This window comes from Myotis myotis, unplaced genomic scaffold (assembly GCF_014108235.1).
Source record: "Myotis myotis isolate mMyoMyo1 unplaced genomic scaffold, mMyoMyo1.p scaffold_m19_p_3, whole genome shotgun sequence".
Taxonomy (NCBI): Eukaryota; Metazoa; Chordata; class Mammalia; order Chiroptera; family Vespertilionidae; genus Myotis; species Myotis myotis.
The window spans coordinates 92384479-92409929 of record NW_023416335.1 but is presented as its reverse complement, the minus strand read 5'-3'; the positions used below and the strand labels follow the sequence as shown (position 1 = coordinate 92409929).

Below are 25451 nucleotides of genomic sequence, written 5' to 3'. Positions count from 1 at the left end.
AGGAAGTTAGACATGAGCAACTGCGGGGAGGCCTACTCTGGGGTCCTGAACAGGGGTTCTACCAACACTGCCTTCAGACTGCCTCTCTATGGGTGGCCCAGCAGCCAGCAGATCGCCAGAGAGCAGATTCAGAACTAGCCGGTAACCTTTCTTCCCCTATCACTGTTCATGCAGTTTGGACCCCTGATCTTTCATATCACTGGTCAGGTGGTTTAGACACCCCCCTAACCTTTCCCTCCCCAAAGATACCATCTAGGCCTCAGTTGTGTTTCAGCCCCAGGCCCAGAAAAGCAGCAAAACCAGACAAATGACTCCGTGGCTGCCTCAGGACCAGCTACATTGACTAATGGCCCCCTGCCCTGGTGCCGACCAATCAGTGGACACCACGACCCTGAAAGAGCACACCTGGAAAGCTGATGAATATTCTATTAAGACCCTCCTTTGAGACCTCCCCTAAGGTTCCCACCTGCAAGAGAGATAAATACACTCAGGACAAAGGACCCAGGGCGTGCTCTCCCTCCAAGGAACACACCCGTGTCATTCCCCCACAGGCATGTAACCCCCAATCTCTAAATGACCCCATGAGACTTGCAATCAGGGGAGCAATGGGCAGCGGCAGCTCGTCCTGTGCTAACCCCCTGAACCTGTTTTCAGGGCCCCCTTTTCTCTGACTTCCCAGTGAGTTGGCAGCAGGCCGGCCATTGTCTCTTTGACTGGCCCGCTCCTCATTTGGAGTGTATCTTCAATAAACCCCACTTTGCTTTACTTTCATTTTCGTTGACCTTAAAATCTTTTCTGAGTCGATGAGAAGAACTGAGGTCCTAGATGGTAACCCCAATTGGGAACACTGTAAGTAGCAAGAAACCTGGGCTTTGCATTTTCAACTGGGATCAGAGAAAGAAGGCAAGGCAGCAGGCTGACGTTGCTTGTTATCTGAAATCAGACAGGTTTCAGACAGGTTTAAGTAGCCCAGAACCTTACAAACAGATACAGGAGAAAAGAAAAAAAAGGAAGGAAAGAGGAAAATGCTTATAAAGAGGAAGTGGTGAGAGGCTTCTGAATTTCAGTGTGACCTGTTCTGTTAGGTGATTTTTGTGGGGGAGGAGACATGAAGAAAGTTAAGTAAAATGTCCTTATAAAGACAAAATCTATTTCTTTCTTGGCTGATGATTTGTCATTTTAGTCACTTCCTGCCTTGTGACCACACACTCAGGGTTGACAAAGTTCTTCTGCAAATCAGAAAGAAGGGAGTTTCTGGTCACACGCCAGTACCACTGAGGACCGTTTTTCTACAAGGTAAATTTTCTTCATGCCTTTTTGTCATTTCTAAGTGCTTGTGATGCTTTGCTTGTTGGGTGGCTCTGTTTCTGTGGATTTGGATTTTGCTTTCAGAGGACTAGAGATCTGGACACCTGTCAGTTGAGCCCTTTGTGAGCCCTGCCACCATTAAACTGCTCAGCAATGCTGCAGCCACATCAGGTGGCTGTCTAGAGTGGGGCCCCTCAGCCCTCTGGGCGGCTTCTCCAATTATGCACTGTTATAAACCCAAAAAAACTATGATTTTTTTCTCTTTTTAAAACTAAATCATGTTCTGATTTATTTTTATTGCTTTATTTGAGGGAGGCTATTTACTGTGATTTCATCTGCTTTGAAAAAGTTTTTAGGAAAGTGTATATTGATTATTTAGATTGTGCCTAATTGGGGGTGGTTTAATTTTTGCTACTGTGGTCCTGTTTTTTCTAAACAAACAAACAAACAAACAAACAAAAAACTTCTTTACAATACTTTAGCGGATATATTAACATCTTGAATCACATGTTAATATGTTATTGGTTACTCAAGTGATTTTGATGCCAACAGTTTTTAATGGGTGTGCTTAATAACCACATGGAGTTAGAGGCCACCTCTTATCCATTTATTCTCTAACATTAAAAACAATTTGTGTTGCCTAATTGTACTTTTTCACAGATTTGTCTGAACTATTCATTATGCTTATGACCAGACAAATGACTATTAAATTTTGGATGAAATGTTTCTGTCTACAATAGAAATTTCTATAAAGTTGGCATGGAGTATTTATTCTAGAAACTTTGTTGAAACAGACTTTAGATCTTGTAATATCAGCCTTTATTTATTTATCATTATCCAACAATAAGAAGAACCATTGACAGATGATAAACATAAAAGTCATTCAGATTAGAAATGGATTCATTTTTCAGCATACTTAGCAAAACCCAATTTTTCTTAATCAAGTATAGCAACTTGTGTTCTATAATTACTCCACCAGGACCACTTAAAAAAAAACCTTCAAAAAAACATCATTAAACAAAGGTGGTTTATCCACACACATTTTGATTTTAATTTTATACAAATCTATCATAATTGGTTTCTATTAAATAAATTTGTTTAAATAATATCTGCACAGGCAATTTTGAATGAAATTAACTATTGAACTATAAATGTGAATTTCTGAACATTGCAAAATGTGACCATTAGTATTGTTTTACACATGCCACCTGAAAAAAATGTGGAATTAAGAAAGGCAGACTTGAACCTCCCAAAAGAACAAATAAAAAAATATGCTATGTGTTAATTTAAGTAAAAATATTGATGAGAATAAAATAAATTAGGATGTAAAGGTATGTCAGCATTTTCCTTACATTGGAGGCAATAAAATGGAACGTGAAAAAGTTAATTTAAAGTAGCAAAAAGTCTCTTGATTTAAATCAAGTTTAGCTTGTTAAAGCATCAACATGCTATGTTATAAAATATTCATTCCTGCTCATTCTAGCTCACTGCCAGTAACATCAGAGAAGCAACTTCTGGGTCTTGCCCTTTGAGCAAGCACTGCTGTGGTGGGACGGAGTTGTGCTGAGGGAACATTTCATTAGCAATCTCAGGCATGCTTTTCTTTGTCAAATTTTAAATTTTGTCTTTTTCATAAATTATGTCTTGAAATAGTTGGTAATTTGGGAAACAGTTTCAGTGTTTTAGCATCATTTATAATTTGTTTTCTGAATCCTTTGGGGAAGGGGAGGCTAACAAGTAAAGTCTCATTCAAAAGTATCTATTTAAATGAGAGAGGATGGGACAAGTAATAATAACACTTAACATCTATAATTACTTACCATGTGCAGCCACTCTTCATGCATTTCGTCACTTAATCCTCTTTACAGGTGAGGAGTGGGCTGAGATCATAAAGAAACTGGCCCAAGATTACTGGGCAGTTGGAGAGGGCAAGGGGCTGTAAGTAGCCAGGGTTTCCAGCTCCATGCTACCTCTCTATAAGCATGTGTCTATTCCAAATTCTCTCTTCCACACCAGCATATTTTTTTCCACCAGATGTAGATAATTAAAGGCTTTTATCTCTGAAACTGACTGGAGAGATCTGGGCACTCAATTTAAGAGGCAGGGAAGGAATCTGGAAAGGAAGGGAGAGAGAGGGAAACAGAGGGATTGAGAAAGAGAGAAAGGGGGAGAGAGAGAGAGAAAGAGAGAGAGAGAGAGAATTGCTGTAAACCCAGAAACATTTCTATTTTTATAATAAGAGATATCATTGCAGGTTGCATATAATAATAAAATAAAGTATTTTTAATTAATGCATAATTTTACTAAAGAATTGTGTACCTTCACAAACTTGCCTCAACCACTTCCCCAGTCTTATTTCTTGTCACTTCCTTCTGCTCTCTCTGATCCCCCCACCCCCCTCACTTACTCATATTCTGGGTGCACAAGACCACAAGCCTCCAGAAAGTTCTCTGCTATTTCACTTTTTTTTTTTTTTTTTCTCCAACTGTTTCTCCAATTGCTTTTGCCTTTATTTGTAAAACTTTTGGTTATTTTTCAAGGTTCACATCAAGAAGCATGCCCTTTGAATTTTTCCTACTGAACCTCACCCCGTTTCTTTCACAAAGTTTCTTCTGTGTGTGTTTGCTTAATGCTTTGATCATAGAGTACGTATAGCAGCAATGGTATTGTTTCCTGACAACCTGAGCTCCTTTTCTATTTCTCCTAACACACAGTAACTGCTAATGATATTTATTGAATTGCAAATTTGTCACAAGTATTTTTTCTCAACTCATTAGATATTCCTCGGAGCCTTTTCTTTGATTTCACTTATTAACTTAATATTTACTGAGTTTCTCCAGTGATTACTATGAAAGGAGATACAGTAATAATATATTTTGCATTCTACCTTGCTTCCTTCTTGCCAAAACACTATTCTTTATTTTGGCCTCAAAGCACTAAACAGACATTGACTTCAAGGAATCTAAGAAATTGTTCGATGACCATTGAAAACAGGCAAAATTATAATCTCATTATCTTAGTCTAAATATATTCATTGAGCTAAAACTTGGCTACCCTTACCAAACTATGTACTTGATAATGAGCTTCTTTGATGACAAAGAGCAAAAGACTGTATATCATTAACTTTTACTTAGTCACTTTAGATTATTCTCAGAAAATTCTCAAGTCAATTCATCTTTATTTCCTAAAAAGAAGTCAGCCTCTGTGTGTATAGGCAATATACCAAACAAATTTTAAAATCAGGTTAGATAAAATAAATTAATAAATTTTCTTATAAGCTTATAGTTATGAATTAAAAAATTTTTGAAGATTATAAAGGCATTGGAGTTTATGACTAATAGCAGATTTTATAGCAGAGTGACATTTAGATTAATCTAATGGTCTTCCTAGTGTTCTTTTGTGTGCTAGTTTCTCTATCAATAAAATAATGCTATTCCATCTGCATGTTGAACCCTACAGAAATAAAAATTAGAATTAAAGTTCACCAAAATATAAAACTAATTAGTGTTGGCAGATTTCAAGATGTTCAAGTTTCCCCATTTTGGTAGATGACAGTGTACTTCTCAAATAAAAAGTGTTGCAGTTTCACATTGTTTTCATTTTGAAGTTCTACAAGTAACCACCTGATTAGATGTTCATCTTCATGGGCATCTCCATACAGCTGCTATAACTGCTGGCTCCCAGATGGCATCTCCAGATTGCTTCCCTCAGTTTCCTCCTGATTCAACTTCCTTATACTGTGCTATTGACTGTTCCTCTTGTTTTGGTTTGTCAATTTCAGTCATTACATAGTCTTCCCTGTAATTTCATAATCACTCCTTCTTGTAAGATACCACAAACAGCAGAGATGGGAAAAATACTTTCAATTTATCAGCTTAATAGCAGCTAATACTTATGTACTACTACTCACTTTGAATTGAGTATTTTGTGAGCATTTTAACCATCTTAATGCATGTAGTCATCACAACAACCCAAGATTACTTAATTCATTCAAATATGTATTTGATTAATTTTTCTACAGTTGAATCAATTTTGTATTAACTGCAGAATTCTAGGGGAAACCTCCTGGAGTAAACAGGCAACAGACCATGGCACTTTTTACACTTACGCCCTCAAGCTGAACTTAAATAATCATAATTTATCCCAAATAAATACATCTGTATTATAATTGCTTTTATTAAACAGTCCATTCTTTATCATCATCATCACCATTTATTTAGCCCCTCAATGCACTTGACTGAGTATTTGGTTTTTACCAATTTATTGACCTCTGCCTGAGTCACAGAACATAATCTCTACCCTCAAAAACTTTATTATCAGTCTTGGAAGATTAGAATACTTTTAGTAAAGTGGTACATTTTCTAATTGTTGACTGATAGATACAAATAAGTTAAACAATTTATATTTAAACCCAAATACACATGTCTATCTATAATAATAAAAGCATAATATGCTAATTAGACCAGACAGCCGAACAACTTTCAGGAAGAAGCCAGGGCTGCGAGGGTTGAGGCAAGCCACTGCTGCTGTGAGGGCCGAGTCCCTTGCATGAATTTCGAGCACCGGGCCTCTAGTAATTATATAATAATGGCCAAATACAAGTATTCTAAAAACTACAAAGAATGAAAGATTATTTTAATTGTTAGTTGAGGAATAGAGGTAAAAATCCCACTTACTGAGTTAAAATAAGGTTTGCTCAACTTCAGAGTCCTGCCTGCATCATCCCCAGTTGCAAGTAAGTTATAAGGAGGCTTGTTTCTCAAATACGGTTGGTTGTTTTTTCTGGTGGAAAGAAAAGCTAACATGTGGAATTAAGGAACTAGCAAAGCCACCATTCTTATTCTTTGGTTGCAGCATTGATTCTTGTTTCAGTCCAGTTCCAGTTATATGGATGGATGGATGGTCTCTCTCTCTCTCTCTCTCTCTCTCTCTCTCTCTCTCTCTCACTCTCACACACACACACACACACACACACACACATCTTGACTGGCTGAGCTAAAATGAAAAAGAGATTATGTTCTCCACAGGCAGAAAAACCAAAACACCAAATTCAGTAGGCAAATTAATTATGCATGTGAATTGCTAGCTCCCAGATAATTTGTTTTCCCTTTTTCTCTGGTTGCACTTTCCTGAGGGAAGTGAATTAATGGAATAATTACTTTGCACTTAAATAATACCCTACATTTTGATCCCCGTCTTGTAGTTATCACTAAAATTTATCCAAACTGTGTATCCAAATGTATGAAGAGGTGCACAAATGTATTTGTATAAAATTTGCATCTTCTCCCTTTTTGCTCAGGCTAAATTTAAAATTAGAACTACATCTTTGTTAGCCTCAGGTGAAGCATTTTAAAATGTGGATCCTTGGTGCCTCCTTGGCATTATCAGCTCACATTTCCTTCACCAGGGGGGCCAGATTAAAAAGAGTAGAACAGACATTCCTTATGGAAAAAGCTATGTAATAGTGCAAAGTGAAAGTTAAAAAAATGAGAAACAAGTAGGCAGTGTTATATTATTATATTATTCTTTCATTATCTAAAAAATGTGAAATGAACTTTCCCTGTCATTTCCAATGCTTTATAAACATTTAAAAATCTTTCCCTTTGGATAGGTGGGATATTATAGGCAACCTTGGGGAGTGTTTCAGATATTTTTTTCTTCCCTCAGTGTCTTTCAAGTTGAGTTTTTTCATCAAAATATTCCTGATTCTCTGTTTCTTTCTTGTGATCACAGAAAAAGGCAATTGCAACACAATCTATCAGGTGGTCATATACAAAGGTGGACAATAGTAGGTTTACAGTTGTGAGTACTCAAAACACAATTTATTCTTGTATTTTTATTTACTAATTATTGTATTATTTATGTGTATTACAACTATAAACCTACTTTTGCCCAACCCTGTATAATGTATATAATATGTAATGTATGTAATATATGTAGTCAGTTTTTTAAAGTATATTTTTATTGATTTCAGAATGGAAAGGAGAGGGAGAGAGATAGAAATATCAATGATGAAAAAGGATCATCAATCAGCTGCCTCCTACATGCCTCCTACTGGGGATTGAGCCCCCAAACTGGGCATATGCCCTGTCCGGGAACTAAACTGTGACCTCCTGGTTCATAGGTTGACGCTCAACCACTGAGCCACACCAGTCAGGCATAATGTCAGTTTTCTTAAAGCTGTGAGTCTGAGTGTGTGTCTGCAATTTCCGTTCATGAAACAAATAGATATGGTATAAAGAAGAGATCAAATTTGGAGGCAAATTTAGATTCATGTTCTAGCCTTTTACTATATGCGGAGTCTGAGCATATGCCTTAAGCCTTTGGAAGCTCAGTTTCCTCTATAAAATAAGGGAAAGTCCTATCTATTTCCCAGGTCTGTTCTTGGTTTAATTTTCCCCTTGATTTCATTACCCCATTTTATCAATCTATGTGTATATTTCACTCTTCTATACTCGCCATCCCTGCTGACTCATTGAGTCCTTGCTATTTGCTAAGCACTTAATATATGTTAGTCTTATATTTCCATATAAAAGCTGCATAAGGTTGGTGTTATCATCATCTTATAATAGATGACCAAACTAAGGTTTGGGGAGGGTCAAGTCCAATGTAAGTGCCAGAGCAAAGATTTACACCTTGCCTTTTCCCATTATATATTCAGTTTTTTAAAGGTGCAAACACGTGAATTTAAATGACATTGTCTCGTCTAAATTCATCCAGTAACTGCTTTCTAATAAGTCTAAATATTCCTTTCTGTGATTGACTATTGGATAATTATTCCTAATGTCACATTTCCCAACTCTACTTTTGATGGGTTTTCTGATATACCAAACATATTTTTTTTAATATATTTTATTGATTTTTTACAGAGAGTAAGGGAGAGAGATAGAGAGTTAGAAACATCAATGAGAAACATCAATCAGCTGCCTCCTGCGCACCCCCTACTGGGGATGCACCCTCAACCAAGGTACATGCCCTTGACTGGAATTGAATCTGGGACCCTTCAGTCCGCAGGTCGATGCTCTATCCACTGAGCCAAACCGGTTAGGGCTACCAAACATATTTTAAAAACAAGCAAATAAATGTTTGATGATTTTATGGTACAAATGCCTTAAAACTAGGGTTATGAAGGTATTAGACTATTTAGTTATTTAAATTTTTGACCAAAAAATGTTATCGCACATTCCATTGTAAGTTGTTATTGGTAATACTTGCCAATCAAACTGTGGCTTCAAACAAAGTGAAGGTAAGTATAGCCCATCAAATTAAAATTTTCTGCCTCAGTTTATCCATAACTCCTCATTTTGTTGTGTGTGTTTTTTTCTGTGAATGAGCTTATCATTAGAGATTCTCAAAGTACTACTCCAAGGAGCCTATAGAAAATGAGGTCACATTATTAAGAATAAATAGAAGCTTCTGCTGTCATTGCTAATATACAAACATTGCTGCACATTGTTTCAGTGGTTTTCTAGCTCAAACTACAATAGAGAAAATGCCTGGAGAGTTAGGAAGTGAAGAGCAGATAGATGTAGAGCAAAGGCTAACAGAATCAGTCCCTGAGCACTGGTGCACCCAAGAGAGGAGGCCTTATTGCCCCATGGTTCTCATCACAGATATCCAAAGATCTCTTTTCTCTTCATGACTCATAATGGATGTGGTCAGGCTTTTCTTAATGTTGCTGTAATTTCCCCCCTCTGGCCATACTTTCTCAACTTTTAGAAGGTAGTTTCCACCATCAGTATATTAGGTAAGCTTAAGTCCAGAGCCCCTTGACCACTCAACATGAGATCAGCCAATACCAATACTGCTGGCTTCTAGTTGGTATCATCTACCAATTGTTCAATATCTTTTTGAGACTCACTTCTAGGGTTCGTTATGAGAAACTTGGCACCAGAGCCCAAACAAGCCAAGCTAAAAACATTTGAAGATAGAGCACAGATATGAAATCAAAATTTATGTCTCCCACAAACTCATAACACACATGTAATTGCGGATTTTAGATGGTGATGCTACATAATATTTCATACAATTTATAGTGGAAATTGGGTTTGTTCTCTAAGATTATTTTGTAAAAGTTCTAGTTCTTTATGTTTCCCTCCCTCCCTTCCTGTTTCCCTTCCTTCCTTCTTTTGCCAAGCACAGTTTTGTGCAATTTAACACTTTATCTTATCTAATTCTAACAACCCTGTGGACTGAGCACTATAGTTGGATTATTAATGTTCTCCTTTTACCTGTGAAGAAATTAAAGTTCAGAAAATTGAAGTAACATGTAAAAAACACACAGCAAGAAGCAGTTGCACTAGAAAATCCAATTTTTTTACATACCATGTTCTTTCCTAGTTCATTTTATATATGTATATAAGCCTAATTTATAAAGGAAGGTAGGATCATTAGCATTTGGGTGAGGTTTGTGGGATGCCTGAAATGCCTTTCCACTGGCTTAGACTGGGAGGAAGGTCTTGAAACATGAGAAAGAAGAAACTCCTCTTCTTCTCCTGTTCATCCATATATCTAAGATATAAAGTGCATTTCATTGACTGTATATCTCAAGGGGCATTTTAATTCTTAGGTTGTTTAACGCTAATTTACTTCTGTTTTTCCCATACCAAGGCCAAACCAAGATTCAGAGAATCTACTTCTCTTTTCAAACTAGTCACTGACTCACTTTGAGACTTTGAGGAGAAACTTCACTTTTCAGGGCCCACACTTTCTCATTTTATATAATAAAACCTTAATATGCAAATCGACAGAATGACAGAACGACCAGCCGCTATGATGCACACTGACCACCAGGGGTCAGACACTCATTGAGCATCTGCCCCCTGAAAGGGAGGTGACTGGCAGCAGCGATTGGGGGACGGGGCCAGCCAGTGAGTGCCCTGCTGGTTGCCTCCCACAAACCAGCAGTCAGACATCCCCTGAGAACACAGGCTGGGCTGAGGGACACCTCCCCCGACCCCTGCAGGAATTTCATGCACTGGGCCTCTAGTTTTCTAATATGTCCACTTCTCTCCTCATTTTTCAGGTCTGTATTTTCTAAATGGGAAGTGGTAATAAAAGGAGGAAGATATGTACATATGAACAAATAGACATGGCTTTTAGGCAGAATTATTTTGTTGTTTGAGGAAGATAAAGAGTGTTTTAACCAGTCAACTGCTACGCGTCCAAAACGGTATTTCTTCCATATGTGCTGGAATATTTACAAATTTAAGTTACCATTATTGTCTTTACAAACCCAGATATGTCACTAACAAGTCTACTTTTAAAATTGGGCGACCAGACTTGATATGTGAGGTTTGCATCTATAGACATTAATGAATGTAAAAAGCATTGTAACTAAAGATATCAAGGAGAGGCTAAATCACCACGGTTTCCCTTCTGGAAGTAAGAGCTAATGAGAAAGGAAACCACAATGCCACTTCTCCAAACTCTTCTGGAGTTTTACCTCCTGCATCCCTGGCCAGTCATGCTAAGCTCTCAAGAGCTCCCTTGGTGTGCTCTAGCCTGTTTCCTTACTTTGCAGGGATATTTTCTCTTACATGGAGAAATGGAGTGCCCTTCACCATTCTGTTTCTTTGGAAAACTCCTACTGGTTCTTTAAGAGGTAGCTTTCCCTTCTCTCCTCAGGCAGAGTTGAGCACTTCCTTCTCTGTGCTCCTAAAGCACCATGGTAAAAATACCTTTAAAGCAGCAGTTTTCAACTGTTTTTATCCCATGGCATGCATAAACTAGTTACTAAAATTAACTAGTTTCTTTTGCGGCACCCAAAAGAAATATTTTTTTGCTGATCTGACCAAAAAAATGTAATTTTTATTCATTCACACTGGTGGCTATTGTTGTGTTGGCTGTTGTCAATTTTTTATTTGACAACTTAAGGGAAAAAGATATCTGTGCCCCTGACTAAGTAGTCAAGTATTGTATGTTTTAAAAAGTCTTGCAGCACACCAGTTGAAAATTACTGCTTTAAAATATTCAGATTGGTGAAATATTTAAGTTGTGTAACCATTTTCATCCACAGGACTGTATGTCCCTCAAAAGCAAGGGTTGATGATTTGGATTACTTAGAGTGAAGATATCTTCATCTTTCTATCTCCACTATCTAGGAAAAGTCCAGCATTTGATTAAATGAGTGGATAAGATATGTAGCAGCTACTAGTGGAGAGGATCTCTTTGTCCACCAGAGGTGGGGAACACAGGCAGGAGTGGTCAAGACCAAGCTCGATGGTGTTCATATTCTTCTTTTTAAAAAAAATATTTTTATTGATTTTTAGAGAGAGAGGAAGGGAAAGAGAGAGAGAGAAACATCAGTACAAGAGCAAAGCATGAATCAGCTGCCTCCTGCTCCTGCCCCTCACTTCCACCAGGGATCAAGCCCGCCACTGGGGCATGTGCCCTGATGGGGAATTAAACCAGCAAACTTTCAGTGGAGTACAGGATGACACACAACCAACTGAGCCACCTGGCCAGGGCCATATTCTTCTTAACTCTTCCCTCAAGGTGTTGAGGAACTGAAGAAAAGAGACATTTAAAATTCTCAAAAGAGCTTAGGAAGAGCCCCAGTTGTAAGTAAAACCTTGCAGAAGTGGGTTTTCTTAACTAACTTGAGGTCAGAGCTCAGTAGCCTGAGTAACCCTAAAGGAGAACAGAGAAATTTGAGATACAGAAATCCAATGGCCATAGGCACTAAGAAAGGTGCCACCAGCCAGGCCCACATCTGTGTTGGCCTGCAGTGGGCAGGCAGTACAGGTGTTGCCACCACTAGGCTCTGGCATAAGCAGGAAGCTTCCCCAGTTCATAGCAATGTGACCCTGGACCACCATTTTAAACCTCAGTTTCCTCATCTATAAAGAGGAAATCCTAATAATGCTCCATAGGATTATGGTGAGAATTAAATATGATCCTATATAATAAAACCCTAATATGCAAATTGACCAAAGATTGGAACCACCTGTGAAAAGACTGGTCGCTATGATGCGCACTGACCACCATGGGGCAGACGCTCAATTCAGGAGCTGCCCCCTGGTGGTCAGTGTGCTCCCACAGGGGGCTTGCTGTCCAGCCAGAAGCCAGGCTCATGGCTGGCGAGCACAGTGGCAGTGGCGGGAGCCTCTCCCACCTCAGCTGCAGGCGGGCGGTAAGGATCGAAGGGTCCAGTACTGCGAGAGGGATGTCTGACTGCTGGCTTAGGGGGACATCCGCCAAGGGGTCCCGCTCTGCAAGAGGTTGCAGGCCAAGCTGAGGAATGACCCCCTCCCCCCCACTCCAGCGCACGAATCTCATGCACCGGGCCTCTAGTAATGTATATAAAACATTTAGCATTGAGTACCATTCAGTAAACATTAGCTGGTCTTCTCATTTGTCCTTTAGCTATTGTTTCCTCTTACTCCAGTATAGATAGCCTTTCTACAGAGAGAATATGGATTAATCATCCTATATGAATAAGGACAAAGACTGATCTTTAAGCAATCTCCTTCTCATCTGTGGAAATCCAAGTCAAACGTCCCTTGTGGACGGCCATGCATGGCTGTCCAGGGAAGAGCTATTTCCCCCCTTTCTGTGGATCTAAAAAGTCCCCCTGTATTCCAGTGACTGGTGTCTCTCTCTCCCCTACTAAATAGTCAGGGTCACATCTTACCTTTGTGTCACCAGCATCTAACATAGGGCCTGGCATATATGGGAAGTATTTGATGGATTTTTCTTAAAAGAAGAAATGTACAATATATGAATTGGCTTATGTTCAATTTAGACATAAGAATTTAGACATTTAGAATTTCCAGGGGATGAATTTCATAGTCCAGATAGTGATTTGTAAATTGCATTCAGATCAACTTGAGCACCCATTCCCAGTGATTACCTGGACACTGAGTTCATGCATCCTGGCTTGGTTTTATCCTCCTTTCAGTCACTGCTCCATCTTCACAGTCCCTTTACTTCCACTTCAGCAGGACTCAGCTCAGAGTCTGACACTATGTCCTTAGAGACCCATTGCCAAGCATCACCGGCAGCCAACAGTGTTTACAGAAACCGCTTGAAGAAGCCCAGTCCCAGGCTGTATCATGCATTCCATGGCTAGTTTAAAGATTGCCTAAGGACACTTGCTGCTCTTTAGTCCCCATAACTATTTATCAGTCATTTCTCCAGCCAAGTGGTTTCATGTAAACTTGAAGCGTTCACTTGCCTTGTCCTAGCAGTTTGTACCTTTCAATGGGAGGGGTGTTATAAGTATGTACAACAAGAATATAATTATTAAACTCCTCAGAGAAGGTGACAATAGACTTGTAGGTCCCTGTATATCATTAGTTTATGGGTTGCTTTGTTCATGTCTACAGCTCATTTCCTGAGCACCTGCTATATGCCAGGTAATGAGGAGACACTGTGCAGTGACTTACAGTTTGTGATCAAATAATGTGCTGGAAGACATGGATATGGGCACAGGTGCCATGCTGCAGAGGTCTGAACCAGAGTTCAAAGGAGGAAGGGCTCACTGACCCCCCCGCCCCCCAACAGCCAGAAGACCAGAATGTCTGAACCCATGCTGATTATTTTTACAAGTCTGTGGGTGTGATTTTAGTATTCGCCTATGAATTTGGCATTGTGTCTTTTGAAGCATTGTGCCTGAGGGTAAGTTATTTTAATGTGGTTTGATTTGGGTTGCTCAGGAAATTCAGAAGGCCATCATGCAAAGTTAAGAATTAATATACAGATGAATACAGGAGACATTAACCTTGCCTTGATCACTGTAAATTAGTGCCAATAGTATGTGCGTATAGATTTGGCATATGCTGTTTGTAGCCTGAACCTAAACAACACCTTCTCAATACCTAGTTTCAGTTTTTCTTCATATACAAGAAACATACATGAAATTATATTCATAAGCTATATGAAATCATGAGAGAATTATACTTATTATATGTTGAGCAGGTCTTAAAGAACAGCACTTCCTATTAGACTTGAAAACTTATTATCAAGGACAGAGAAGAAATGAGGAGACCTGAATTCCAGTCCCAATGAGGTCTGTGACACTAGGCACATCCTTTAGCTTGGTTGTCATTTCACTCTTCTGTGACAGAAGAAAAGTGTCCAGACAGATAATCTCTGAGGTCCCTTCACCTCTACATTCTATGACTCTGTTATTCTTACACTATCACTTAAAGAACGTGGCACAGACCCAGAATATAGCAAAGAAAACTATTACAGATTTGGAAAGTAAGCCTCCAAAACCAGGTTAAAAGAAATTTTTAGAAGCCTTGTGGCAGTCATCAAGGCATGTGACAGAATTTTTATGAATTGAACAGCTTCTATTATTCCCTCTGAGAATAGCCCAAGACAGAGGGAGCTTGAATCGTATCAGAATAGATTTAGGTTACAGAGTAGGGATATGAGACACCAGAGAGGTGTAGAGTTTCTGTATTTGGATATTTTTAAGAAAATAGTGGATAGTTTTCTTTCTGGGACAGTTTGCATACAGTCTTGCTTAGAAACTAGGAGGGAATTGCATCAGCATGCTGTATGTAGCGACATCCCAGAAGCTGCTCCAGTAACCTTACTGAGCTGTGCTGAGCAGCTGAGCAGTGGCCATCTGCTTCGGTCAGTGAGAAGAATGCATGTGAACTGAGCTTTACCTGCTGATGAGGTAAGAGCAGGAGCCAGGCGGGGATGGTAGATGTTGGGTGTATTTCAGAGGAGGCACCTCCCGGAGAAGGACCAAGGCCACAGCTCCTGAAAGCCCCTGCCCCTGTTTCTGGGCTCATTTGAAATACACCGTAGCCAGACTCTAGCTTTGCAAACACTTGCCAAGTAGTGAATAGACTTTTGGAATTTTTTAATTGGAAGGGATTTCATCTCTCAATTTACAGATGAGGAAATGAGGCCCAGAGAGGCAAAATGGAGTCTGATGTTACACAGGTGGTAGCCTTGGTCTCCCAACCCACAAGTCCGTCACTTTCTCCCAGTCCCTGCTGGATATTTCAGTTAAGGTGTCCTTGGAGATGTACAAGTGTATAAGTTCCCTGAATGCCTTCATTGTGTGGACTGATTTAGATGTTTGATACTTTAATTTTTTGATAAGCTTTTGTGCTAATGTCTTACTCTTATCTAATATTTTTCCCTTTAACCTTGTGTTTATCCTTTTTATTTATTCTTTTTTATCTTCATAACTTTTTTCAATAAGTGAGCTGTAATCTCTGTGTCCCATTTGAAACTTTACCTGTAACTGTGGGCTCATGAAGTTCCAGCCTTTATAACTCTTATGCATGTAGCCCAGTAACCAGAGCAGTGCTCATGGGTGGAGTGAAAGAATGAATTTATGAACAAATGAGTGACATCTGGTATTGAAGTAATTGTATAATAGTGGATAATCAACTAGTCCATATTCAAAGTCAGCTTTTTTAAAAGATCCAGGGATATTCTGAGCTTTCAATAGAAGAAAGTCTGGATCTCAAAGTCCTGGTGCAATGAAGGGTAGCTGTGGAGTTTCAAGACATTAACAATAGGAGTATTATCATTTACAGCGAAGGGAAAGAGAGATACCAAGGCAATGAGGGCCTCCCCAACCTGCAGCCTGGAGTATTCCTTTTGCTTGCAAAAGGTTTGTTTTGTATCACATTCTTCATAGAAAACAGAGGTGTTGGGGGTATGTTGGGTGAGAGGAGAGAGGCTGTGGCACTCCTTAGCTGGTGACAGAGCTGGGCTCTGTGTGCTGTGCTATATACAGCTTCAAAAGTCCCTCAATGCAGTGATCAAGCCACAATGGCTCCCAGAGTAACATTAGGCACATCAGGTTTGGAGTAATCTGGATTGTTGGCTTCCCATGACTGTTTATACGGCCCAAGATAATGAGAGAAAAGGGCCACAGAGTCTGTGCTGTGAATAGCCTTCCTTGGCCTTGCTCCTCTCCCTTTGAGACTGAAGAGACAAGAATTCTGTACTCTGAAGCAGTCCCTGGAAGAATCAGTGAATATGCAGGGATAAAAAGATAATATGAAGGAAATTTTGACTTGACAAAATAATTCATAAGAGCCCTTTAAGTGGTTATTTGTATTTGAAACCATTTATAATTATTTGGTTTCTTTTAAAAAGTCATTTTAAAAATACATTTCAGAATCATCTTTTATGGAAAGTTTTGGTATATCTGTTATCTATAGGCAAGTGGCAAGAATATATGGTAAATTACTCATAGTTAGACCCCTCTAAAATGGTCTATGTTGTGAAATGAAGGGAACAGGAATAGGTGGAAGTAAAGCTCCTTTGTTATCTAAGTTTCTAAAAAACTTACAGGTCTTTTATTTTGTGTTGAAGTCCTATGTACTTTATGTTTTACTTCTTTAGTCATCATAGTCTTACTCTAGAGATTCCAATATTGATCATGTTCTAGACTGCATGTTGTTTTGGTTTACTCACTGTTCATTGAGGTGTTCGGAAGTGGTACAATTTCCCCCTGGATACACACTGATATTATTGAGATAAAGGTAGGAATTTAGGTCCTGAGTTTCCAGTTTTACTTTACTCACTGTGTCAAGTTGCAGGAAAAGTAGGGCACATTCAAAAGAGTCCCTTGGCAATGTGATGCCAGGTTACAAGTGCATCCCTGGTCCTGGCAGTTATATAATTGAGCATCCATATATTGAATCAAAGCACTGACCAGCACAGCACTATCACCTTTCAGAAACAATTCCATCACATGAGCATTTCTCTCTGGATAGGTCACCTTCTATAATTCTTTCTGCTTCTTTTCATTATTTGTTTTCTCTTCTCAGAGATAATTCAGCTTACAGTTTTACATTTATTTTACAGAACATATTTCCTCTTGTAAATTCTATAGCACTGCATTCTATAGTAAGAACCTGCAAATAGTTTCTATATTCAGACTTCAGGAATTTGAGTCAGGTGCTTTTATCATAAGACATCATTCTCAGAAATTTGCTTTCATTACCAATTGGAAAATACCAGCCTCCTTTAAGTAGGGACTCAAAACTTACCAACTTAAAGAAATGAATAGGTTTTGTCACTTTTGCCATTTGAGGGGTTATTTGATGTTCTAATGACATCCAATAATCTTATAACAATGAACAACCAGTGCTTTATTTGGCCAAATGTCATGGATTTCTATAACTATTGACTTAATAAATTTAATTGCTCACAGGAAAACTAGCAGCCAGATGTGACTTAGAGAGTGGGTTAAGATTTTTCTTCTTAGATTTTGTGTTGAAGATCCTATTGTATGTTTCACTTCTTTAGTTTTGGGCAGTGATTCAAAAATTCATTTCCAAAATTCACCACTGATTTAAAAGAGACCTTAAAATGGTTCCAGGCCAGGCATAGTCAGATGATGCAGTCATTAAAAAAGGTCACACTTCCTGCAGGAATAGTAGAGCAGTGCTGAAGAAATGGCTCTTGGAAGGCACATGCCTTTCACTTTTTTCAGACTCCAAATGCTTCAGCAAGCCCCATTACTATAATGACCTCGCTAGAGTCTGCTGCCAATATGGTGGCCATAATTTGCAAACTGAAACACTCACCAATTGTCTATGAATTTTACCAACATTATTATAACTCATACCTTCAAATATGTATGCATTAGAATGGGTGTATTTTTTCCAGGCTAACACATTAATAGACTATGTAAAGTACCTAATATTTGATTCTAACCCCAGTAATGTCCTTCTTAGAAATGGTCTGGTCTGCATGTTAAAGACGTTGTCCTCCTGTTTCTCTACTTTGTGAAAATGCTGCTATTTGCACACCCAGTTCAATCATTTCTCAGTTATGTCTGTAATGGCCCTTTTACTAGTAATGGTCCCGCCATCCTTTTGCTGCTCTTTTCACCAGCAACTGCAATGACCTGGCATTGCTTTAAGAACTTGTACATAGACAAAGCATTTTATCTCATTTGGACCTTCAGGCTCCTTATCTATAAAACTAGAGGCCCGGTGCACAAAATTCGTGCACTGGGGGGGGGAGGTGTCCCTCAGCCCAGCCTGCACCCTCTCCAATCTGGGACCCCTTGAGGGATGTCCAACTGCCCGTTTAGGCCCGATCCCTGTGGGAGTCGGACATCCCTCTCACAATCCAGGACTGCTGGCTCCCAACCACTCGCCTGCCTGCCTGCCTGATTGCTCCTAACCGCTTCTGCCTGCCAGCCTGATCATCCCCTAACTACTCCCCTGCCAGCCTGATCGACGCTTAACTGTTCCCCTGCTGGCCAGATCACCCCCAACTGCTCTCCCTGCAGGCCTGGTTGCCCCCACTGCCCTTTCCTGCTGGCCTGATCACCCCTAACTGCCCTCAGCTGCTGGCCTATTTGCCCACAACTTCCCTCCCCTGCAGGCCATCTTGTGGTGGCCATCTTTGACCATATGGGGATGGCTATCTTGTGTGTTGGAGTGATGATCAATTTGCATACTGGTCATGACTAATTAGCATATCCAGTCATGACTGTGAGGGTGTTGTGACCAATTTGCATATTACCCTTTTATTAGTATAGATTATTCCTTAGACTCCTTCTGTCTCTAAAAGTTGGGTTGTGTTTCCAAGACTTTCTGCTCATTCTGATGGTAAAGGCAACTTCTCTATTTGTGTTTGAGCCCAACAAACAACAAACAGTATCATAGTAACTTAGGCTGTTGATTATTCATTCTCTAATTCACCTTTTAAGCTATTTCAATATACTCTCTTTTCCTTTAGTTATTAAATCACTGATGTGTTTTAGATTTTTAAAATTTGCAGGCTGTCTCACTGTATGGCTTCTCTGAGCAGAACCTATTTATAAATCTATTTGTAAAATGTGATTATTCAGATGCTTAGATTTTTCATCTTTACCTACCTGGCATGGCTTAAAAAGCATTATTTTACATGGATTTAAAATAATGCTTTTTTTCTCTTCTTGGGTCTTTTATTTGAATTGGGTGATGAAATTTTTAGGCTAAAATGGTTTTCTACTTTTTCACAATAGCATGATCTTATTTTTTTTTCCACCTCAAAATGTAAGTCTTTTCTTCCTTGGCCCTGCTCTTGACCCTTAAATGTATTCTCATTTCTTGTACTTCTGCCTTTTCTTGTGTTTCTCCCCAGTCTCTTATAGTGGTCTAAAATCTACAACTCTTATGTCAAAGGATAGGGCCAAGTTTCAATTTAGAGATCCCCTTCATTCTCTTTACTTTTCACATTGTTTCATGCTTTCCAGGTAATTAGGTCATTGTAGACATGCCTCACCTGAAATGAAGAACAGCACCTTGCTTATAGTAGGCTTTCATTAAATATTTGTTAAGTGGATGAATTTATTTCATAATCTTATGAACATTCATGAACCAAGAGATGTTAAGACACCTAAAGCCTAGAAATTAGGGCTGGCCAGCTCTAGCACTTTAGGCCAGATTTTACCAAAAACCTTGTTAAAATATGATGGGGGAGAGCCTTCTCTTAATACATACATAGAGTTTTGGTAGAGAGTATAAAAGAGAATCAAGCCAAATTAGTCACCAGAATTTAGTAAAGTGTACAAAGTTATATACTAATTTCTTAAAACAGAAGCCTTGATTTCTGTTTTAATACATGAAAGCAAAAGCTTCCCAAGTTAAAATACTTAGATATGTTTTCTGTATTCCAGTTATTTTTAATCTTCCATGGGTTATACATATTAAAGGTACTTAATGAAAAATTCAGAGTGAATGAATGGATGGATGAAATGAGTGTCTAACAGAAATGTGAAGGCATTGAACCTGAATAGACATCATGGGAGAGGAGAAAAAATTGAGAGTTGGAATCCTGGCTGCTCTTCTACCTACCTGTGTAATCTGGGATAATGTACCTTAATTTCTCTGAGCTTCTGCTTCCTGCCCTAAAAAATGAGAATATATATACTTATGCCACTAGCCTTCATTGATGGAAGTTATAAAAAAAAAAAAAACTAAAAAAAAAACTGTGTTTACTACATCCCCCAAGTGTCTTCATTTTGAGACCTGGATAATGGTATTACTATCAATCTTACTTCTGCAGCCCTAAGAAAATTGGTTTGTCTCGTATAAATAGAGTAAATTATGTAATTGATGATGTTTTCTTTTTTGCATTAATTTCTGAAGAACATGGAACTAGATTTTCAGCCCACTTCTGGCAAAATATGCAGTCCTAACCATGTATTTGAAGTATTAACACTCTTCCCTGCCAACATCATATTTCTCCTCACAGATTACATAATCTTATTGGCTTAGTTCTCAAATTTGGATATATCCTCGTAACTTGGCTCAAATTTTTTTTTGAAACAAGATGGTGAAAAAGAAGGAAGAAAGAAAAAAAATACAGGAGGGAGGTAGATAGAGAGACAGGTAGACAAAAAGGAAGAAAGAGAATTGAAGAGAAGATAAGGCAGTCAGATAGCCAGGCCCTACCTCTGAGGGTTATCATGATGTATAAATGAGATTGTGTTTGCTTATACAGTTAAGGCCTCAACACTTTCTATTATCCCAATGGGCCAAGGCCTTTTTAAATAGATAAGGTAAATAATAAAAAATTAATTTTTATTGATAGTAAAATATATGTTCAAGGAATTTTAAAAATAACTATCTATATATCTATAATAATAAAAGCGTAATATGCTAATTAGACCAGACATCCTTCCAGATGACCTTCCAGATGAAGCCAGGTTTGTAAGGGAAGCCCGGGTCCTGGGTGCCAGAGGGAAGCCAGTGCCGGCAGCCGGGGAAGGAAGGCCTACTCTTGCACGAATTTCGTGCATCTGGCCTCTACTATCCTATATAATAAAGAGGTAATATGCAAATTGACTGTCACACCCTCGCACAAGATGGCCACCACAAGGTGGCTGGCAGAGAAGGGCAGTTGTGGGCGATCAGGTCAGCAGGGGAGAGCAGTTGGGGCTGACCAGGCCTGCAGGGGGGGAGCAGTTGGGGCGACCAGGCCTGCAGGGGAGGGTAGTTGGGGGCAATCGGACCGGCAGGGAAGCACTTAGGCATCAATCAGGCTGGCAGGGTAGTGGTTATGGGGTGATCAGACTGGCAGGCAGAAGTGGTTAGGGGCAATCTGGCAGGCAGACAGGCAAGCGGTTGGGAGTCAGCAGTCCCGGATTATGAGAGGGATGTCTGACTGCCAGTTTAGGCCTGATCTCACAGGGATTGGGCCTAAACCAGCAGTCGGACGTCCCCTGAGGGGTCCCAGATTGGAGAGGATGCAGGCTGGGCTGAAGGATACCCCCTCCCCAGTGCACAAATTTCGTGCACCGGGCCTCTAGAGTGTGTGTGTGTGTGTGTGTGTGTGTGTGTATTTAATTCCACAATTTTTAAATGATTCTCCCTGGAGTTTCCACATATGGTGACAAGGAGGTGGGATAGTGGAGGCAGGAGAACATTTGGGTTTTTTTCAACCAAAGGCTCCTAGAATTGGTCTTATGGTTTTGTTTTCATTTGTTCACTTTTATTTACATGTAAAGTTTCTGTTAACAAAGGATCATATGGGGAAACAAACATTTGAAAGCACTGATATATGTACATGACAGGATAGTAAGTTGGTGAATTATGGATGTGGATTTACAAAATTAAGCATAATGCATTTTTGGCCTGCAGATTTAAGTGTTAAAATTGTCTCCATTTTTGGATGCTTGTTGGTTGCCACTAGGAACAAGTACAGCATTATAGAATAATGTAAAAATGTAGAAAAGGAAATCAATTTAAAACATCCTGTCACAAATTTAAAATATTTTTAAAAATCAGTAGTTTCACTAACATGCCCAAAATATAATTATATAAATATCCCATCCTCCACACTCCCACCCACCCCACCAGGAAATCCAGTAAGATTTAGTGAAAGTCTTATTTGAAACATACTGGTGTGGATTAGCTAAGGGCATTATATTCTCCAATATAATCCATTTTATGTTTCATTCTCTTTCTACCCACCCAAGGCAGCAATAATGCACAGGAAAAGAGAAGTAACTCTAGCACTGGCATTACATTTCTCAGCAAAACTAGCCTTTCTGAGAAGAGAACACCTAAAAGCTCCTCAGATTCCCATATATTGATTATTAGTCAAATTTTCTTTCTTTTTCTCTAAATGTTTATAGAATTTTGATAACATCCTTGTAAGTTATAAAATGTATCTGTTGTGCTGGTCAAATATATTAATTTTAAATATGAACATGACAATGTGTCTAAAAGACATCTAGATAAAAGTTAAGTGGGTTTTTTTTTTTTACTTGTATATTGCTGTGTGGCAAACTACTCCAAAGTTTAGTGATTTAAAACAATCATGTTATCATCTCTTTTGACTCTGTTGGTTTCATGGGCACAACTGGGTGATTCTTCAACTCCATGTGATGTTAACTAGATTATGGACACCTGGGGGCTCAAATGGGCTGAAACATCCAGAATGGCCTAGTCAGGTGGCTGGCAGTTGAAACTGCCTGTCAGCTGGAGGCACAGCAGGAACTGCTAACCAGAGCATCCAGTTCCCCTTCATTGGCTTCTTTGTGTGACTTGGACATCTCACTGCATGGCAGTGAGAGGGAACATCCCAAGAATGAGAATTCCAAAAGGAAGAAAGCAGAAGTTTCTAATTGAGACATAGATTTTCTAGCCTTCTAAATGGTCAAAGCAGTCACAGGATCAGGCCAGGTTCCAGGGGAGGGAAATCAGCTCTGCTCCTAATGTAAGCAGCAGTACATAATAGGGAGAGGAGAGACTGGTGAGACCCATCTTCGGACACCACCATATGGAAGGTTAAAAAACAACAACAAAGAAAAAAAGAAAAACTAGTTCTTACACTTTTGAAAGATAGTTATAAATCATGAGGGATGCAGAGAAATAGTTCTTCACTTAATAAATGGAAATTGCTTTTTAAAGAAATTGGCACACCAAGAATTAACATGCACAACAGTCATTCCTTATGTTCTTCCCCTCTGCAGATCTGTTGCCTAAAGCAATAAAAAATGGCCAGAGGATCAGTGTCTGATGAAGAAATGATGGAGCTCAGAGAAGCTTTTGCCAAAGTTGGTGAGTAGATCTGGTACCTCAAGTGGCACAATTCTCTTCTTTATTGACTTCAGGACAGATTCATTGAAATGACAAAATGAAAAAAAATATAGCAGAAGTAGCACGAATGTAATGGTATTGGTTAAAGGAGTTAGGGAATTTAATTCTGAAAGATATCTTTCAAGAAAATGCTTCTTTCTCTATCAAAACATGAAATATGGGCCCTTCTTTTTTTAAAAAATATATTTTATTGATTTTTCACAGAGAGGAAGGGAGAGGGATAGAGAGCTAGAAACATCAATGAGAGAGAAACATCAATCAGCTGCCTCCTGCACACCCCCTACTGCGGATGTGCCCGCAACCTAGGTACATGCCCTTGACCGGAATCGAACCTGGGACCCTTGAGTCCACAGGCCGACGCTCTATCCATTGAGCCAAACCGGTTAGGGCTATGGGCCCTTTCTTACCTGTAGCTTTTCCTGGTAATGGCTCTTAAGTCTCATCTTTTTATTGCATCTACTTTCTTTGTTGTTATTGTTTTCTATGTGGTTTTTTGTATAATTTATTTATTTCATAATACTTTTTTATCATATCATCTTTATTTATTTTTTTACAAACCAAGCTTGACAATTTGGAAATCCCTTTGTAAAGTTTATAAAATAATGACTTCTAAATAAAGGCCTGGATTCACCAGCAGACCAAGCAATTATGTAAACAATTTCTGTTCACCAATATGGTTCCCTGTCATTGCATTTTCAAGAAAAATTTCTTCCATAAGGTGGGACAGCACTACATACGATGCATATCTTTGAAACGTTAGCTATCAGACATGGTAGGTTGCCAGGCACCTGACGCCCTAATGGCAAGGAAGATATCCTTTGTTATGTTTCTACTTCTGATTTACACTCAGAGGAGAGTCAACTGAAAGACAGAAGTGCTGCAGGGTCAATTGTATCCTTGTATCATTTCTCCTGCGTCCAGTGGTGTTTATTCTCTGAATTCTAATACTTTTTCTTACTCCTTATCTCTAAGCCTATGATTTATTATTATTTTCTCATCTGATTTTATTAGAGACCCTTTAGATTCTGTTGCCAGACTTCTATTTTGAAATTGTGACTCCTGAATGTTGAAAGTGATGTTAAGGAACATATCCAATAGCAACAGGCCTCTTGTGAGAGTCCAACTCTTGCACAGGATCAGGTCATCACCCCTGAATGATTGCCCTGCTGCCTGTTCATTTCTAACCTAGCCCTCGCTCATTTTTCTTCATGGTCTTAGTTGAATTGCTCTGAAACTACACTTGGTCATTTGCCTTACAGATACTGATGGGAATGGGTACATCAGCTGCAATGAGTTGAATGACCTGTTCAAGGCTGCTTGCTTGCCTCTGCCTGGATACAGAGTGAGAGAAATTACAGAAAACTTGATGGCTACAGGTGATCTGGACCAGGATGGGAGGATCAGTTTTGATGAGTTTATGAAGGTATGATGCATAATACAAGGAGATGCATTTGAAACTTGGAACTTTAATTCAAAAAAATATACAGAAATGTATTTCCACTCACCTTGCTTCAACATTACGTATCTTTGTGGTTTTCTTGATCACATATTGGGTTTCTATAGATACACTAGGGGCCCAGTGCACAAATTCCTGCACCTTGAAAGGAACTGTGGGCCACGAGGGGCACAGGGGCAGGTCTTGGCCCGTCCTCCACGCCCCCTCCCAGCTCCTTTCCCCCGTCCCCTGTCTGCTGGCAGCCCCACTCCCTCCACCGCCATTCCCATGCACTGACAGCACCGGCTCCACTCACACCCGCTGACAGTGCAGAGCGATTGAGGCCGGCGCCAGGAGGGGTGCAAGTGGGGCCAGCACTGTCAGTGGGTGCCAGCAGCAGCTGCTGCCCCGATCGCCCCTCAGGTGCATGGGGTGGTGGAGAAGCCCTCAGGGGCAATCATGGCTGGCGGCCACCACTTGCACCCACTGATGGCGCCAAGTTATTGGGACCAGTGCCAGGCACTGGCAGTGAGTGTGAATGATGGCTCCAGTGCCAGCAACAGGTGTGAGCGGAGCCAGCCCAGGTGCGAGCGCCGGGTAGGACTGTGGCGCACCACTGCGCACAGGAGCAAAGAATTTTCAGCAACCACAAGAGGCTCGTCTCAATGACAGCA

At 39.6% G+C, this 25451-nt stretch overlaps 1 protein-coding gene across 1 annotated transcript in view; it reads left to right on the top strand.

Moving 5' to 3' along the window:
- Window positions 1-1180: 1180 nt before the first annotated feature.
- LCP1 (lymphocyte cytosolic protein 1) overlaps window positions 1181-25451 on the top strand; it is a 68580-nt gene continuing 44309 nt past the window's right edge. The window contains exons 1-3 of the mRNA XM_036298244.1: window positions 1181-1296; window positions 23216-23303; window positions 24602-24765. Of these exons, the coding sequence (XP_036154137.1) occupies window positions 23240-23303; window positions 24602-24765 (228 nt within the window). The 5' untranslated portion in view covers window positions 1181-1296; window positions 23216-23239. The remainder of the gene's footprint in view (window positions 1297-23215; window positions 23304-24601; window positions 24766-25451) is intronic.